This window comes from Neolamprologus brichardi, chromosome 3 (assembly GCF_056152115.1).
Source record: "Neolamprologus brichardi isolate AB-2024 chromosome 3, ASM5615211v1, whole genome shotgun sequence".
Lineage (NCBI taxonomy): Eukaryota > Metazoa > Chordata > Actinopteri > Cichliformes > Cichlidae > Neolamprologus > Neolamprologus brichardi.
The window spans coordinates 61,702,395-61,719,043 of NC_142106.1; the positions used below are offsets into that span (position 1 = coordinate 61,702,395).

The following is a 16,649-nucleotide window of genomic DNA, read 5'->3' on the forward strand; positions in this document are numbered from 1 at the left end:
CCTTTTTTCTACAAATCATCATCTGTGAAGATCACGGTCCATGGAGGCTACAGGACATCATTACAACTTCTTCTGGGTGCAAATGGTTACCATCACACCGATGTACTAACCCACATAATATAAAGCTGTTAGAAAAACAGTCACCTCACAGCCAATGAACGAATAAAAACAACGACAAGCTTTAATGATAAAGTATTTAATGGTCGGCAGCACTGATGGAGTGAGGATGTAACGTTATGAGCTGACGAACATTTAGTTCAGATGGAAATCCAGATTAATGACGGTTCTCCCTCTGAATCCACCACCAAAATATAAAATCACCTGGCAGAAGCTGAGCAGACAGGTGTGCAGGTGAGTGGGTTACCTGCACATAACACCTGTCCCCATGGTAACTGCGTATAAACACACAGGCTGGTTGCATTTTAAAAGCATCAAGGCTCCAGCCAGAGTCTTTCAGTTAAACCAAGTCCTCCTCTGAATAAGAAGAAAGCTGAGAGGAACTGAGCACTAATGTCAGTTATGCAACAGAGAAACATGAACGAGGCCATCAGCAACAACGGAGGCCATTGTAAAGCAAAGGTCTCGTGTATAGGCTGGCATGCACACTAATACATCTGAATTACATGATTGAGAATCTGCTCTATGAAAAGGTCACTATTGTAGGGACACACAACAGACAAATCAGCTCCTTTAAACAGGACGAGATGCAAGAGACTGGGAGAGAAATTGATGGCACTGGATTTGACATTAAGTTCACAGTTACTGAAAAAGCCCTCTGTGAGCCAGCAGTCATCTCATATCAAACCTCCTTGAAAGAGTAGTTGTCAAACAGCTAACAGATCATCTGCAGAGGAATGGTTTATTTGAAGAGTTTCAGTCAGGTTTCAGAGTTCATCACAGCACAGAAACAGCTTTAGTGAAGGTTACAAATGATCTTCTTATGGCCTCTGACAGTGGACTCATCTCTGTGCTTGTCCTGCTAGACCTCAGTGCAGCGTTCGATACTGTTGACCATAATATCCTATTAGAGCGATTAGAACATGCTGTAGGTATTACAGGTACTGTGCTGCAGTGGTTTGTATCATATCTATCTAATAGACTCCAGTTTGTGCATGTAAATGGAGAGTCCTCTTCACACACTGAGGTTAATTATGGAGTTCCACAGGGTTCAGTGCTAGGACCACTTCTGTTTACACTAGTCCCATCCTTACTGATAAATAAAGATTTAGCCTTTCACCTGTTCCTGTGTTTCTTCAGATGATGGCACATTGTGTGTTTGTCAGTACTCAGACCCGAGTGTGGCAGGTGAAACTGAACTCACTGACTAGTGTAAAAACAAAGTGTGAGTGGTGTCATCCTGTGAACAAGGTGGAGGTTTACATCTGGACCGCCCTACCTCTCACGTCCTCGTCCTCGATGGTCGTGTTGGCGCTCTCGCTGGACTCCTGCAGAAGGACAAACCAGAGGAACCCTGAGTATAACACTGACATCAGTTTGCTCCACGTTCACTCGCATCACCTACTTGAACACCTGTTACAACTTGGAGTTAAATCAGCAGATTGAGCAGATGGCCAGTGCTGAAGACATTTGTTTGGCTTTCTCAGAACTCAGCATCTAGAAATCACGTCTCAGTGTTGTGTAGCTCAAAATGATAGTTTAAAGTCCTGACAAGGTCATTTTTGTCTCATCTGATTTTAGACTTTCTTCATGGTCACTCATTACCAACGTTGGTTTGAAGTCTTACGAAAGGTAAAATCTCTTACTTTCAAAACTTGATATATTCAATAATTCTTCTTTCAGGGACCAAAATGTTGTTTTGTGTTATCAAGCTTAACAGTGGACTTGGCATCAACATGTGATTAAACTGCACATGTTTGAAGTGGGTTTCCTGAAATATTGTCTCATTAAGGCAGTTTTATCTTTAGCAGCATCCTCAACCCTTTAATATATTGTACTGCTTGTTCAAGTGAAACACCTGCTTGCATCTACACAGCAGACTACGCACATATAACACACGAGCTATCACAATATCCTCACCCCACAAAGCAATAACACAAGCATGCATTTTTGCATCGTCTCATGGATTTACACGCTGATGTAGATCCACAATTGCACAACACTGGACTGAGAAGCACTGAGGATGGCTCTGGTGTCCATCTGCTGTCTCTTTGCTGTGTTGCAACAACATGCACAGCTTGGTCACACACTGACAGCACGTGAGGATGCTTCTCCACAGAAACAACCTCAGCACGATGCACAATTTAAACATGAAACATGATATTCGTCACAGTAAGTTTACGTCCAAATAATTACATGCAACAGTTTATAACGTGCAGTATTTCACAGGTTTCTCGGCTGTTTTCTTGCACGACGTTGAATCAGAGCAACAGCACACAAACACCATCATCAGAAGCAGCATTAAGCTTCTAGTCTAATGGTGACGAACAGCAGCAACTGCAGCTTCAGATCAGCAGCTGATCAGCTGTGTACCTTGTTTCCATCAGCTGGGTTGTGGATAACAGTGGTTTGAGGCTCCTGATTTGAGAGGAGGAGGAGACGTTGAGTGAAAGTTCAGCAAAATGGACTCAAGTGAAAGCAGTGAAGGAAAGTTTAACAGCTGCTATTTAGGGAAAACAGGTCATTACTACAAACACAACTACAGCAATGACTACAACTGCAGACACGAGATGATTGGCACTGAAAGCTGCGACGACACCCACAGATGGTTCTACGCCAGGATGACAACGACAGAAACACACAGCGTGGTATAATATTTGTAAAGAGCTGAACGCTCACTGAAGCATCAAAGTGCTTCTATAAAGAGACACACGATCAGGACGGTTTCCCTGCATGTCAACTCCAAACTCATGGCAGCTGCTAACCTGAGGCAGACTAACTCCTGTGAGTGAGCTCTGCCACTGTGGTGCACGATCCCCACCCACACTTATATTGGTGCAGTTATTGGATTTGTCAAATTGTGCAAATACCCCACATGTCTAAAAATAAATCCAAGGATTTCCAGGAACCTGGAAATATTAATCTGAACGGCATGTTTGCATTATCAGACTCAGTGAGGAACATTTAGAGAAGGATGTGGATTTGATGAGTGGACTGATGTCTGTCTCATTTATGAACCTGGGGTTGAAAAAACAAGAAGCTCTGATATCTATTTAAAGACAAGTTTAATCACCAATCATGTCTGTGATTCCAGCACATGTTACGGGTTTGTCAACTCATGAACTGATAATGTAATCAGATACGGACAGCTCAGTAGGTAAAGTGGTCGCCCCATGATCAGAAGGTTGGGGGTTCGAATCCACTGAACAGCTACTGAGGTACTGTCCCTACACATCGCTCCCCAGTGCTAGACTAGAAGATGAGATCAATTTCAGGTCCACGTGAGGTTATTGTTTATAGAAAATCTACTTATGTTCTCCTCTGTCAGACACTTTATTAGGTACACCTTTTGTGGTATATGTTCAACAAGGTTTGGAGGCTTCTGTCCACACTGACACGACAGCACTGTGCAGCTGCAGATCAAAATAATGCTGCACCACATCCCACTGGTGCTCTGGTCTGGACGGATCCCAGTACGAGACATTAACCAGTTGGAACCAGCTGTCATAAGATAGGTGGACACTCAGGGCGGCTGTGCTGTTGAAATAGTGCTCAAAGAAAACAGCCCCCATTTCATGTTCTTCTGCATACTTTGGGTATAATCAGTAGTTATTTGACTCACTGTTGCTTTCTTATCAACTCGAAGCAGTTCTCCTCTGACATTTTTAGCCCAAAGAACTACCGCCCACCGGATATTTTCTCTTTTTGTACTATTCTCTGTCAAGCCAGGAGATTGTTGGGTGGGAAACCGTAGTGGATCAGCAGTTTCTAAAATACACACTGCAGCCCATCCAGCTTTTCTAACCACGCTTTTTAAAACTGTCTTTCTTCGATGGTCTGATGCTCTGAACTTCAGCAACCCGTCTTGACCCCACGCACTGAGTTTCTCCTGTGTAGCTTGCTGATTGGATACTTATATTGATGAGCAGTTGTACAGAGGTGCACCTAGCAGACACTCTGGTGAGGATATATTAGGGTCATGGAGGAGGTGAACTACGCCCATTTAGTGTGAATACCTGCATCCAGCTGGGGGTGTAAGAAAACTACAACTTGTGATTTGACTTTGGCGCGTTTCATAAATCTGGTTTTATGAGTTGGATCTGTTTCCCTTCTGCTTTACTAACAGCGACCTTTGTACCTGCTGGCCTCTAACATCGAGGAACTCCTCCATCTTCATACCTTAATTGTCTCAATGCAATAACAACCAACAGTGTATTAGCCACAGCTGGCTTGCAATGGTCCCAGTACCATTACAGCTGGCATCAACAACAAAGGAGAATGTAGCCCATGTGTAGCAATGGAGCGATGTACAAAGCAACCCTCATGTTACACGACCAACAAAGACGTTTCAAATGGAAAGAACAACAGTGACCATCGACAACAGAAAGTAAAATATCACACAGAGCAGAAGTAATGAAAGATCTACAGTTAGAGACAGAGTCATGCAAACACAGGCAGCAAGGCAGGCAGACAGTGTACCAGAGAAGGAGTGGGGACAGGCTCTTTAGGACTGGTGACCACATTGGCCTTGTTGTTGATCTGGAGAGACAGAGTGGACAGACAGGCAGGTAGATGGAACAGGGCAGAAGTGACAAGGCTTAGTGTCCAAACAGTCACTCCTCAAGCAGCTGCTGTGGAAGCAAAAGTGGAACATCGTGCTCAGGAGTCGCTGTCACGTGTGCCACCCCATCGGGAACGTTTCAGCATCAGTTCAGCGGTCGAAGAGGCTCATCAAATTAACTTCCTCTGATCAAACCTCCGATCAAGAAATGTTATTAGGACATGAGTTAATAGACCGTGGAATATTCAAACAGTATTAGATCCCCAGAGTTCAAAGTTAGACAGCGAACAGAGAGTGGAGAGGAAAAAATGACCCAGATGCTGTCAGGAATTTAATAAGGTAAAATTACACTTGTTCTACTAGTTGTCTGTGTGCTGATTCCAGCATGCACCAGAGTACAGCAACAGTTTGATACTCTTTTTCTACTGCAAGATACTGATTATTAAAATATGTGTATTTCCTTCACTGGCTGGTGTGACAGCACAGACAACAGCACAGACAACAGCAGAGACGACAGCACAGACAGCAGCACAGACGACAGCACAGACAACAGCAGAGACAACAGCAGAGACGACAGCACAGACAACAGCAGAGACGACAGCACAGACAGCAGCACAGACAACAGTACAGACGACAGCAGAGACGACAGCACAGACAACAACACAGACGACAGCAGAGACGACAGCAGAGACGACAGCAAAGACGACAGCACAGACGACAGCAGAGACAAAAGCAGAGACGACAGAGACAACAGCAGAGACGACAGCACAGACAACAGCAGAGACAACAGCAGAGATGACAGCAGAGACAACAGCAGAGACAGCAGCACAGACAACAGCAGAGACAACAGCACAGACAACAGCACAGACGACAGCACAGACGACAGCACAGACAACAACACAGACGACAGCACAGACAAAAGCAGAGACAACAGCAGAGACAGCAGCAGAGACAACAGCAGAGACAGCAGCACAGACAACAGCACAGACAACAGCACAGACAACAGCAGAGACAACAGCACAGACAAAAGCACAGACAACAGCACAGACAACAGCAGAGACAACAGCACAGACAACAACACAGACGACAGCAGAGACGACAGCAGAGACGACAGCAAAGACGACAGCACAGACGACAGCAGAGACAAAAGCAGAGACGACAGAGACAACAGCAGAGACGACAGCACAGACAACAGCAGAGACAACAGCAGAGATGACAGCAGAGACAACAGCAGAGACAGCAGCACAGACAACAGCAGAGACAACAGCACAGACAACAGCACAGACGACAGCAGAGACGACAGCACAGACAGCAGCACAGACGACAGCACAGACAACAGCAGAGACAACAGCAGAGACGACAGCACAGACAACAGCAGAGACGACAGCACAGACAGCAGCACAGACAACAGTACAGACGACAGCAGAGACGACAGCACAGACAACAACACAGACGACAGCAGAGACGAAAGCAGAGACGACAGCAAAGACGACAGCACAGACGACAGCAGAGACAAAAGCAGAGACGACAGAGACAACAGCAGAGACGACAGCACAGACAACAGCAGAGACAACAGCAGAGATGACAGCAGAGACAACAGCAGAGACAGCAGCACAGACAACAGCAGAGACAACAGCACAGACAACAGCACAGACGACAGCACAGACGACAGCACAGACGACAGCACAGACAACAACACAGACGACAGCACAGACAAAAGCAGAGACAACAGCAGAGACAACAGCAGAGACAGCAGCACAGACAACAGCACAGACAACAGCACAGACAACAGCAGAGACAACAGCACAGACAAAAGCACAGACAGCAGCACAGACAACAGTACAGACGACAGCACAGACGACAGCACAGACAACAACACAGACGACAGCAGAGACAACAGCAGAGACAGCAGCAGAGACAGCAGCACAGACAACAGCAGAGACAACAGCAGAGACGACAGCAGAGACAACAGCACAGACAACAGCAGAGACAACAGCAGAGACAACAGCAGAGACGACAGCACAGACGACAGCAGAGACAACAGCAGAGACAACAGCAGAGACAACAGCACAGACAGCAGCAGAGACGACAGCAGAGACAACAGCAGAGACAACAGCAGAGACAACAGCAGAGACAGCAGCAGAGACAACAGCACAGACAGCAGCACAGACAGCAGCACAGACAACAGCAGAGACAACAGCACAGACAACAGCACAGACAAAAGCAGAGACAGCAGCAGAGACAGCAGCAGAGACAACAGCAGAGACAACAGCAGAGACAACAGCACAGACAACAGCAGAGACAACAGCAGAGACAACAGCAGAGACAACAGCACAGACAACAGCAGAGACAACAGCACAGACAACAGCACAGACAACAGCAGAGACAACAGCACAGACAACAGCAGAGACAGCAGCACAGACAACGGCAGAGACAACAGCAGAGACAACAGCACGGACGCACACACGCACACACGCACACATACGCACACGCGCACACACACACACACACACACACACACACAGCTAAAAAGAATCAAAGGAACTTTTTAAATCAGTTAGACTTCCTGATCTGATCAGGTGAGTAACAGTGTGGGTTGCTAGTTTCAGCTGCTTTGGTGTTCATTAAACTAACAGGTGCACTTGAGGGGCAACAATGAGACAATCCCAAAACAGCAATGGCTTTACAGGAAGAGCCCACTGACATTTCCTCCCTTTTATCTTTTTCTCCCAACTAGTTTTGCATTTGGCTGGAGTTAGTGCGGCAGTGTGGTCTGATACCGGGGCCATACAAAGGTTGCACAGGTGTTTCAGAAACACACATCTCCCAGTGCCAGACAGTTTGCTGTATCAGTCTCAGACTTGTAGGAGAGTCCAGGAGACGGCAGTTACTCTAGCAGAGCTGGACCAATATCTGGTCCTTTGTGCAAGGAGGAACAGAATGAGCAGTGCCAGCGCCCTACAGCATAACCGCAACAGGCCGCTGGTGTGAAGGCTCTCACAAAACAATCAGACGAAGAAGAAATACAACAATAACTGAGGCTGTAGAAACTGCCAGAGGCTCACAGGTTCGGTCATGAAGCCTGAAGATATCCAGATTGTACTCTCGGCTACAAGGCAATCATATCAGAGGCAGATAGACCAGAGCTCGAACACTCGAAGAACATCTGGGAGAAAAGAAAAGAGAAAAATACAAACGCAGAGTGGCTGGTGGACATAAGACCAGAGAACAAGAGCCAGTCAGCATCACAAAGGCAGACATCCAACAACAAGTGTCTGGAATGAAGAGCCGGACGGCCCCAGGACCCGACGTGAGCCCCGTCTGCAGGCTGAAGAAGCTAACAGCACTGCTTGATCACCTGACAGGACAAACAGGGGGCTGATTGTGAAGGATCCACACAAAGGTACACATGTGCTGCTCCAAGAACACCAAGACAGATGGGATCAGGAGCAGGAAGAGGAACTATCATGGATGACCGAGCCCCTGGACCACACAGGCCTTGCTCCTCACATCACTGACCCTTAGCTGCACACGACCCTGTTTACCACTGGTTTTTAGTAGATACTGACCACTGTATACTGGGAACACCCTCGAGCTGCAGTTTTTGCAGTTCAATCACGACCTACTATACCCCGCCTACTAACAGGAGTGATGAAGAGATAACAGAGTTATTGATATGGTGTACCATGATTCAGATATTTAGATTCACCTGTCAGTGGTGTCTGCATATGTCACTTATGTCAAATGAGTGAAATATGGTCATTTCATTTTAAACTTAGTTGTGCCTGACAGCACACGGTCACTGTGGAAAGTTGTTTTCCTTGTGCGTGCTTTTGTTTCAGAAATGTGGAACATGCATTACATTTACACACCACGGAGACGCCGACTTTAAGAAACCCCGACAACGAAACAATTAGATCACATCAACTCCATGTAGACATGAAAATTCAAAGAATCTAAACCACAACTATGGACACATTCAGAATCTATGGTTTAAGCTGTACAGTGTCATCTACTGTGTCAGTGTCTGCGGTTTAGTCTCGGCTGGGGACACACTACATGACTTTATACTGACAGTGGAACTCCTGGTTTTAACGTCCACGTGGTAGGGATGCACCGATACCGATACTGGTATCGGGTATCGGGGCCGATACTGTAAAATGTGTGTGTACTCATACTCGTAAAAGTTAACAGATACCAACTTATTTCATTAATCAGAGGGTGGCTTGTCATTTCTGTTGTAGTTTTTTAGATTGGCCACTAGGGGGACAATTATTATTTTATTTATTATTTATTTTATAATAATTATTTTGTTTGTTTGTTTACAATATGGACACTCTGCAATAATTTAAAAGTTTATTTTATTCTCAAACCTAATTTGTATTTATTTTATTCCAAACAGAAGTGTTTATTTATTATTCTGAAAGCTCGAGACAGTGCCAATAGTTCAGTGATATTTTGTAAAATTACAATGTGGAGACTCTGCAATAATTTAACAGAAGTGCTTATTTTTCACTTGAAATTTATTTGTGGTCATTTTTATTAAGATTTTATTTTTTATTGGCAGGGAATAAAATAAAACCTGTCTTCCAATTCATTGCATTTGTGTGTGTGTGTGTGTGTGTGTGTGTGTGTGTGTGTGTGTGTGTATTTGTGTGTGTGTGTGTATTTGTGTGTGTGTGTGTGTGTGTGTGTGTGTGTGTGTGTGTGTGTGGTAGAAGTATTGTTTTTTGTACTCTGTATCGGCAAGTACTCAGATCCAAGTATCAGTATCGTATCGGTTTGAAAAAATTGGTATCGTTGCATCCCTACCACGTTGGTCAGGAATGGGAATCTGTTACACTGATCCGTGCAACAAAGCAAACAAAAGATTTCAGCGTGAAACTAGCATCACTAATCATTAATCTATTCAACACTGCTGTATGCAGGAGAAGAAGAAAGCTACAGATTGTTTGGTCAGCAAGCAGAGGTTATGAGCTCAGGTCAGCCCTGCTCACCAGAACAGGTGGACCTCACACAGAAAAGCTTTAAAATGTTATTTTTGACTTCTTCAGTTAGAGTTTTACATAATGAAAAACACTAATGATTATTAGTATTTCAGAGGTTTCAAACCTAAATTCTACATTTTCTGAATGAAATGTTTAACACAGATTCAAAGGCATCTCTTACTTAATAACAATGATAAAGCTGCTTTGACACATTCAGCCCAAACTATAGTGTTTCTGTTTAGTCATGCAGCGCCTCCCCAGCCTCAAGCAGCACTGTGATTGTGGTGCAAACACAACGAGGGCTCTATTGCCAACTACTTCAAAAGCTGGTCTGGCTACAAAGCAGCAGACGTACCCCCACATGTTCTGCACTGTCCGTCTTCCTTTTCTGCATGAACACAGGAAACGTCGTCTTTGTCTCATCGTGAAACGTGAACTCACATCAATCCATATTCATTTGTGTCCAAAGTAGTAAATGAAACCACACCATGGTGATTAAAATGCACACTTAGCAAAAAGCACTTCCTTTCACATAATTCTATTATGCAACAAGTCAAATTCATAAAACCAGCAACACGTTTTTAACAGGTCATGAAGACAAGCGGACTACCACAGGCAGGAACACATGACTCCCTCTGACAGACTGTGTTTAAAGGGGAACCAGAGCTAAATTTAATGAGCCTCAGAGATGATGCAGCATATTTCACAGTCAAATCAAACAACAGCGATGTTGCAGAGCTCTGCAGAGCTCGTCTTCCTCTTTCTTTCTCACTATTGAGCACAAAATCGTTGTGTCTGGGGTTTGTAAACATGCTGTTTGCCCGGCAGGCAAATGACCTCAACCTACTATAAACCACATCCACAGTCCCCAACAGAACCTGCAAGTCCAACAGCAAATGTAATAGAAACTCTGAGATACCGGGTAAAGCAGCATAGCCTAGCATACCAGCAGCAACCAAGGAGGATGACTGTCAAACGGTCAACTGTCCATATACGTACGATGACATAAGTACTACTGACCTCCATCAATGCAGGAGTCTCAGGAGTTGGAGCCAATCCCAGCTGTCTTAGGGCAAGAGGTGCAAGGCACACCTGGACAGCTAACAGCTAACTCACAGACAACCATTCACACGCACGGCTAATTTAGAGTTCCCAGTTAACCCCACTGCCTGTGGACTGCTGGAGGAAGCCGGAGTACCCGGAAAGAACCCACACAAACACGGAGAACATGCAAACTCCACCAGCCTGATGGTGGAGTTGAACTCAGTACCTTCTTGCTGTGAGGCAGCAGCGCTAACCGCTGTGCCACCGTGCTAACCGCTGTGCCACCGTGCTAACCGCTGTGCCACCGTGCTGTTTCAGATGCACATATTCCTAAAAGCCGTCATAAACGTGAAGAGTTTATCTTCATGTTGAGTCAACGAGTGACGAACTGTCTGTGACACCTGGCAGGACGGACGCATGTCTGAAGACAAGCTTCATTAATGTCCATTTTGTTGACAGTAGCATGAACATGAGAGCAAACCCACGGGGGTCCAGTGGGTGTGTACGACCTGCTGAACAGTAAGTTACATCTGTGACCTGGAGTGTGACGGTACTTACTTTGACACCATCCGGCTTTTTATTCAGCAGGCTCTTGGCTGCTGTGGAAACAAAGACAACAATGGGAGGAAATCAGATGCCAGCTGATTACACAGGCACATGCAGCAGGCCCACTCAAGGCCGGCCAATGACCAGCAGCCTCAGAGTGGGCCTACGAGGACTGGAAGCAGAAGAGAAAAATGCAAAGTCAGGAGACAAAAAAAGCCCAAAGAAAGCAGTAACTGAGACGGGAGCATGCGGTTAGATTCAGCTGATACAACCTCAGGAGACACGGAGCACGTGTAGAGGAAACTCTTTCAGCTTTCTGCAAGAACACGGAGCAGCAACTCTGACTGCTTCCCTCACGTATTTGTGGCCAGTTAGTTAACACCTACTTTACAGTCGACATGCAAGGACGCTGTGAGACATGGAGCAGGTGATTGTGGTGGCAGAGGTCAGCAGTTTGGTGCATCGTCTGTCAGGGTGGGACTACATCACAGCTGGAGAGTAACCGATCGAAGCTTTGCAGGGACAAAGCTATCTATTAGCGGCCATTGAAGAGAAACGTCTGTCTGGGCCAATATTTAAAGGAGAAGCAGTGTGTACAGCTGAGCTTTAAAAGCAGGAACTTTAATACATTTTTAATGACTTTGCATCGATACGTGTCGAACACTACTTTATATCAGATCCACTCCTTTCTTTGCTGCTGTGACATACACATAGAACAGATCCATCACATAATCAATACTTTCTGTCTGAAGCAAACTTTCCCTTCTAATCAGTTAAAACACATCAAACTTGTTTTTATATCCCTGTGAAGTTTTTTCCATTAAAATGACATCAGAACATGAAACTGTCTCAGAGACATATTTACACACATTGAAAGGATTAATTCCAACATGTCAGTGGGTCTAATAGAGTTTATATGTATATTTAACAACATCCGACTGGAAGTGAGCGACGTCTGCTCCCCTCTGAGGTCCATACTGAGGCCGTTTCTCAGTCTGCAGGATGGCAAAGGCATCGCAAAGCAAACCAGCTTTGATTCCTCTAGAATGACCGCTAACGCACAAACTGTCAGCTGTCCCACAGTGGCGTTTTAGTAGACACACATGGACTCATGGCAGTGTAGCTTAGCTGCAGAGACGTGCTAGCTACAGCGAGGACTCTTACCTTACACATGAGTCACCACACAAGAGGAGGAAGAAAGAAAAACAAAGGTAAACAAAGGGGATCACAGCTGAGACAGAAGTGAAATGAGCAGCTTTCCTGGCATTAGTCATACAGACAAAAATCAATGTTGGTAGACCGAGGTGAAATGGTTTGGCCTTTAAAGGCACCTGTAGATGGGATCGATCTGCACGGTCACTGCAGTGTTTTGGTAATGGCAGCTTAAAGGGGAGCACAGAGCTTAATGGCTCTAAAGGCCAGAACATCAGGACACAGCAGGACTCCGAGGCAGCCACCTCGACATGTGAACCACAGGGTTAAGGTGTCACATACGGAGCCCCGCAGGGGACATGGCAGAAAAAAAATTAAGACGGACTTTTGCGAGATCTCGCAAATGGGAAGAATGCGGCTAAAACTTTTGCGAGACCTAACAAAAGTTTTAGCCGCATTCTTCCCATTAGCTCGAAGCTAACGGGAGGTCGAGACTGCGGTCGAGAATGCGGCTAAAACTTTTGCGAGACCTAACAAAAGTTTTAGCCGCATTCTTCCCATTAGCTCGAAGCTAACGGGAGGTCGAGACTGCGGTCGAGAATGCGGCTAAAACTTTTGCGAGACCTAACAAAAGTTTTAGCCGCAGGCTCGACCGCAGTCTCGACCTCCCGTTAGCTTCGCGCTAATGGGAAGAATGTGGGTAAAACTTTTGCGAGATCTCGCAAATGGGAAGAATGCGGGTAAAACTTTTGCGAGATCCCGAGTTTGTTTTGCAAGATCTCGCAAAACTTTTGCGAGATCCCGAGTTTGTTTTGCAAGATCTCGCAAACATCCATCTTAATTTTTTTTCTCCCATGTCCCCTGCGGGGCTCCGTAGTCACAAGCGTCATGGGTAACAACGTTTAACGGCATTTAGGGAAACGCTACAACACGGGCCAAGACTGCCTGTCAGCCTTTACTCCAAACGTACCTGAGAAGTTTCGAGTGGCGAGCATTGTTGTCAGGATGGCGCCCTGAGGAGAGAGATGGACAGTGGAGCGTCACAGCAGGACGAACATGTTCTGCTGTGGTTTTTAGTGTTTTAGACGTGCACCACCACTCCTACCTTGAGTTTCCTCCTGGCGTTGAATTTCTTGAGGCACTCCACAGTCTCCTGTCTGTGCATCATGGATGCTACAGTGGAGCGTTGCTGTGGAAACACACAGGCAGTGTCACAAAGCTTAAACGTCACTACACAACCTGCCCGGGTTAGGGTGCGTGACACCTACGCAGATCCAGGGGTGTTTGAGCACGTCGGTGGCCGTCACTCTCTTGGCGGGGTTAATGGTCAGCATCTTGTTGATCAGGTCTTTGGCCTCGGGGGTCACCGTGTCCCACTCTGGAGAGGGAAACTGTGCAACCAGTGACATCATGAGAACCATTTAGAGTCATTTAGAGAGTGCTTTTACCCCAAAAACAAACGTACTGTTAAACAAGTCATCTGATGAAAGAAACCAGTAGCACTGAGTTTTTAAGAGTTAGCTAACCGTTAGCTTGAGTTGGACTGCATGTGTGTGTGGCTGCGACGGTGTAACTCACATCATACGCCCCAGCTTTGATCTGCTGGTACAGCCTGTGCTGGTCCTCGTCCCAGAAGGGAGGATAGCCCACCAGTAAAATGTAGAGGATCACTCCTACAGCAGGCGGAAACCACAGTTAACCTGCTCTGAGAGCTTCTTTAAAAACAGACGTCAATGCAAACCGAGCCTCAGGAAGAAGGTCGGCTCGTGTTCATCTCACACGAGGATAACCTGTTAACTTTGCATCCAGCTGTTTTAAATGAGCAGCAGAAAGTAAAGCAGGAGCTGCTGTTTGTGTAAATGCAGACACATAAAAACCGGCACACTGAGTGCCTCTGTTTGCTGCTGTTACCAGCGACGGGCTTTTTAATTGGCTGGCCGTCTGCCTACAGAAGATGAAAAGATCTGACGCTACGACCACAAACACAACACCGCCCATTGTTGGTCTGAGTGAGGACAGGTGTGCTGTGTGTGTTCCCCACAGCTGCACCCAGATGGGCTGCTTTCACTAGTGTGAGCAGTGATTATTCAAGACACAAAGGACCGAATGAAACGCTGCAGACACAACGCCATCGCTGCAGCTCGCCTCTTACCACAGGCCCACATGTCCACTGGCTTGCCGTAGGGATCCTTCCTCAGCACCTCTGGAGACAGGTATCCTGGAGTCCCAGCGAACCCTGAAACACAGACACACATGTGAAGCTTGTTACTACCCACAGCTCGTTACCATAGTAAGCAGGTCAGGACCAGAGGCCTCGTAAAGTGAGGGTTAAGAGCTGTGATCAGAAAGCTCACAGGTGTGTGGTTTGCCTCACACACATGCTCGTGGTCCAACTGGTTAAGTTAGGACATAAAATGAACTGGTTCCAGATGGGAGCTGGTGCTGGGGGAGCAGACTAATTATGTCAGAGCTCCACAGAGAGTAGATGGAGACAAGTAGGCCAGACTGATCCACGCTGGGAGCAGTGGAGCACCCAGTGTCTGCAGCTGGTTATTAGGCTGCGGTGACACAGTGACATCGTTGGAGAGCAAACGTGTGACAGCACCGGCTCGTGTTTAGTTAGACAACATTTTGATAGACTGCACCTGTGGAAAACAGGTAACCTGTGTGTTTAGTTTTATCAGCATTTAGACACATCCCAGAATCACAGATTCACTTTGATGGTATGAGTGCACACTGACATCTTCATCTTGTTAGGCTTTAAAACAATCAGCTGATATATAAAGGTCATAACTCTGACACAGGTCACGCTAACAAGGACAGTCTAAACTAAAACGACTGAAACAAACGAGGTGATGAATGCACTCACCAAACCACGCCTGCTGGTCTCCTTGAACTTCGATGGCCAGGCCGAAATCTGCCAGTTTAACTGCAGCTCCCTTCAGCTTGCTGGCTAGGAGCAAATTCTCTGGCTTGGAGTGAAGAAGAGGAAACATCAGCATCCTGCAGAGGCTCAAGACAGGACTTTAAAATGAGACTCAAGCACAGACTTTAGCACAGTTTGGTTGCTAGCAGCTAGTAGGAGGAGCTCTCACAGCATCATCACGGACTGATGCCAGAGTGCGTTCGGGACAGACTAATCGCTGGGCTGCAGGCCTCTACACACAAACTCAGCACCGACTCATGTCGAGCCCGATCAGGCTCAGTCTGAGGTCACCTCAGCCCAGCTGCACAACTGTTTCAATACGAGTGTGCGAGCCAGGCGGGGCGTGAGAGGGGCGTGAGACGGGCTGCGGGGTCGCAGAGGACACGTGAAGCGCTCGTTAACATATTCAAAGCAGTTTCCTTGATGTCAGAACGACAGACGCACACAAACAACACAAGCTGCTGTTGATCACAATGGAAGTTTGTTGTCCAACCACAGCTCAGTGTCAGTGACACATCTTAGAATAATCAATTATAGGAGCAACTATTCAAGTATAACTTTAAATAACAACATTTATTCATGAATTTAAATGGGGTTCATCATGTGCAGCCGGACTGTGATACACGATAAATAGCAGGGCTGAACAGACACGTGCTGAACACTGATGCAGCAGCTACATGATGCATGATGAACGGCTGCACACTGGGCTGGACACAGGAGGCAGATCAAAGCTGTCAAAGCTGAGAAAGTTGAACTTTTTAAATGCTTTGCTGCAGCCAGCAGTTTAACATGTGCTCAGCTTTCATAGGGTCAGTTTTCACAATGATCTGAAGACAAAGTCGGTTTTTAAATTCATTCAGAAGCTTTCCTTACAGCCTCACGCTGCCAGAGAAGAAGTTCAGCTGCATCGTAAACATCACATTCAAACTTTCCTACAACTGAATGAAGCTGTCGTTTCATCAGAGCTTCTGTCTGAAAGCAGAGCCCGGCTCGCTCCAGCGGTTACTCTCCTTGACTGCACATGAAACCACAGCAGGAACCCTGAGCTGCTTCCTGTGGTTCTTGTGCTGGTTGTGCTGGACAAGAAGCCTTTTCAGTCTCTCAGCCAACCCAACAAACAGCTGCACACACATGGTTTCCAATCAATGGTAATAACTGAGGGGAAACTCATCAGATGTTGTAATGACCAATAGAAAAATATAAATATATATATTTAACCCTTCGTACAGAAGCCTTCATTGGCGCCTGTTTGGAGAAACGAGTGACATCACTGCTCAGGTGGAGTTTGGTTCTTCAGTCTTCAGGTTTTGTTAAA

General features: G+C 46.1%; 1 protein-coding gene across 13 annotated transcripts in view; it reads right to left on the minus strand.

The window, feature by feature from the left end:
- Positions 1 to 16,649, minus strand: part of LOC102792153 (calcium/calmodulin-dependent protein kinase type II delta 1 chain) — an 80,498-nt gene that overhangs the window by 13,978 nt on the left and 49,871 nt on the right. For 3 of the 13 annotated variants that reach the window (XM_087838051.1, XM_087838052.1, XM_087838050.1), the window contains exons 7-16: positions 15,278 to 15,380; positions 14,561 to 14,644; positions 13,987 to 14,081; positions 13,677 to 13,799; positions 13,514 to 13,597; positions 13,379 to 13,421; positions 11,269 to 11,309; positions 4,597 to 4,656; positions 2,491 to 2,535; positions 1,397 to 1,445 (exon numbers count right to left, since the gene is read on the minus strand). In XM_087838051.1, the coding sequence (XP_087694177.1) occupies positions 1,397 to 1,445; positions 2,491 to 2,535; positions 4,597 to 4,656; positions 11,269 to 11,309; positions 13,379 to 13,421; positions 13,514 to 13,597; positions 13,677 to 13,799; positions 13,987 to 14,081; positions 14,561 to 14,644; positions 15,278 to 15,380 (727 nt within the window). The remainder of the gene's footprint in view (positions 1 to 1,396; positions 1,446 to 2,490; positions 2,536 to 4,596; positions 4,657 to 11,268; positions 11,310 to 13,378; positions 13,422 to 13,513; positions 13,598 to 13,676; positions 13,800 to 13,986; positions 14,082 to 14,560; positions 14,645 to 15,277; positions 15,381 to 16,649) is intronic. The other 10 variants (XM_087838060.1, XM_087838057.1, XM_087838061.1 and 7 more) reach the window with 5 other exon arrangements.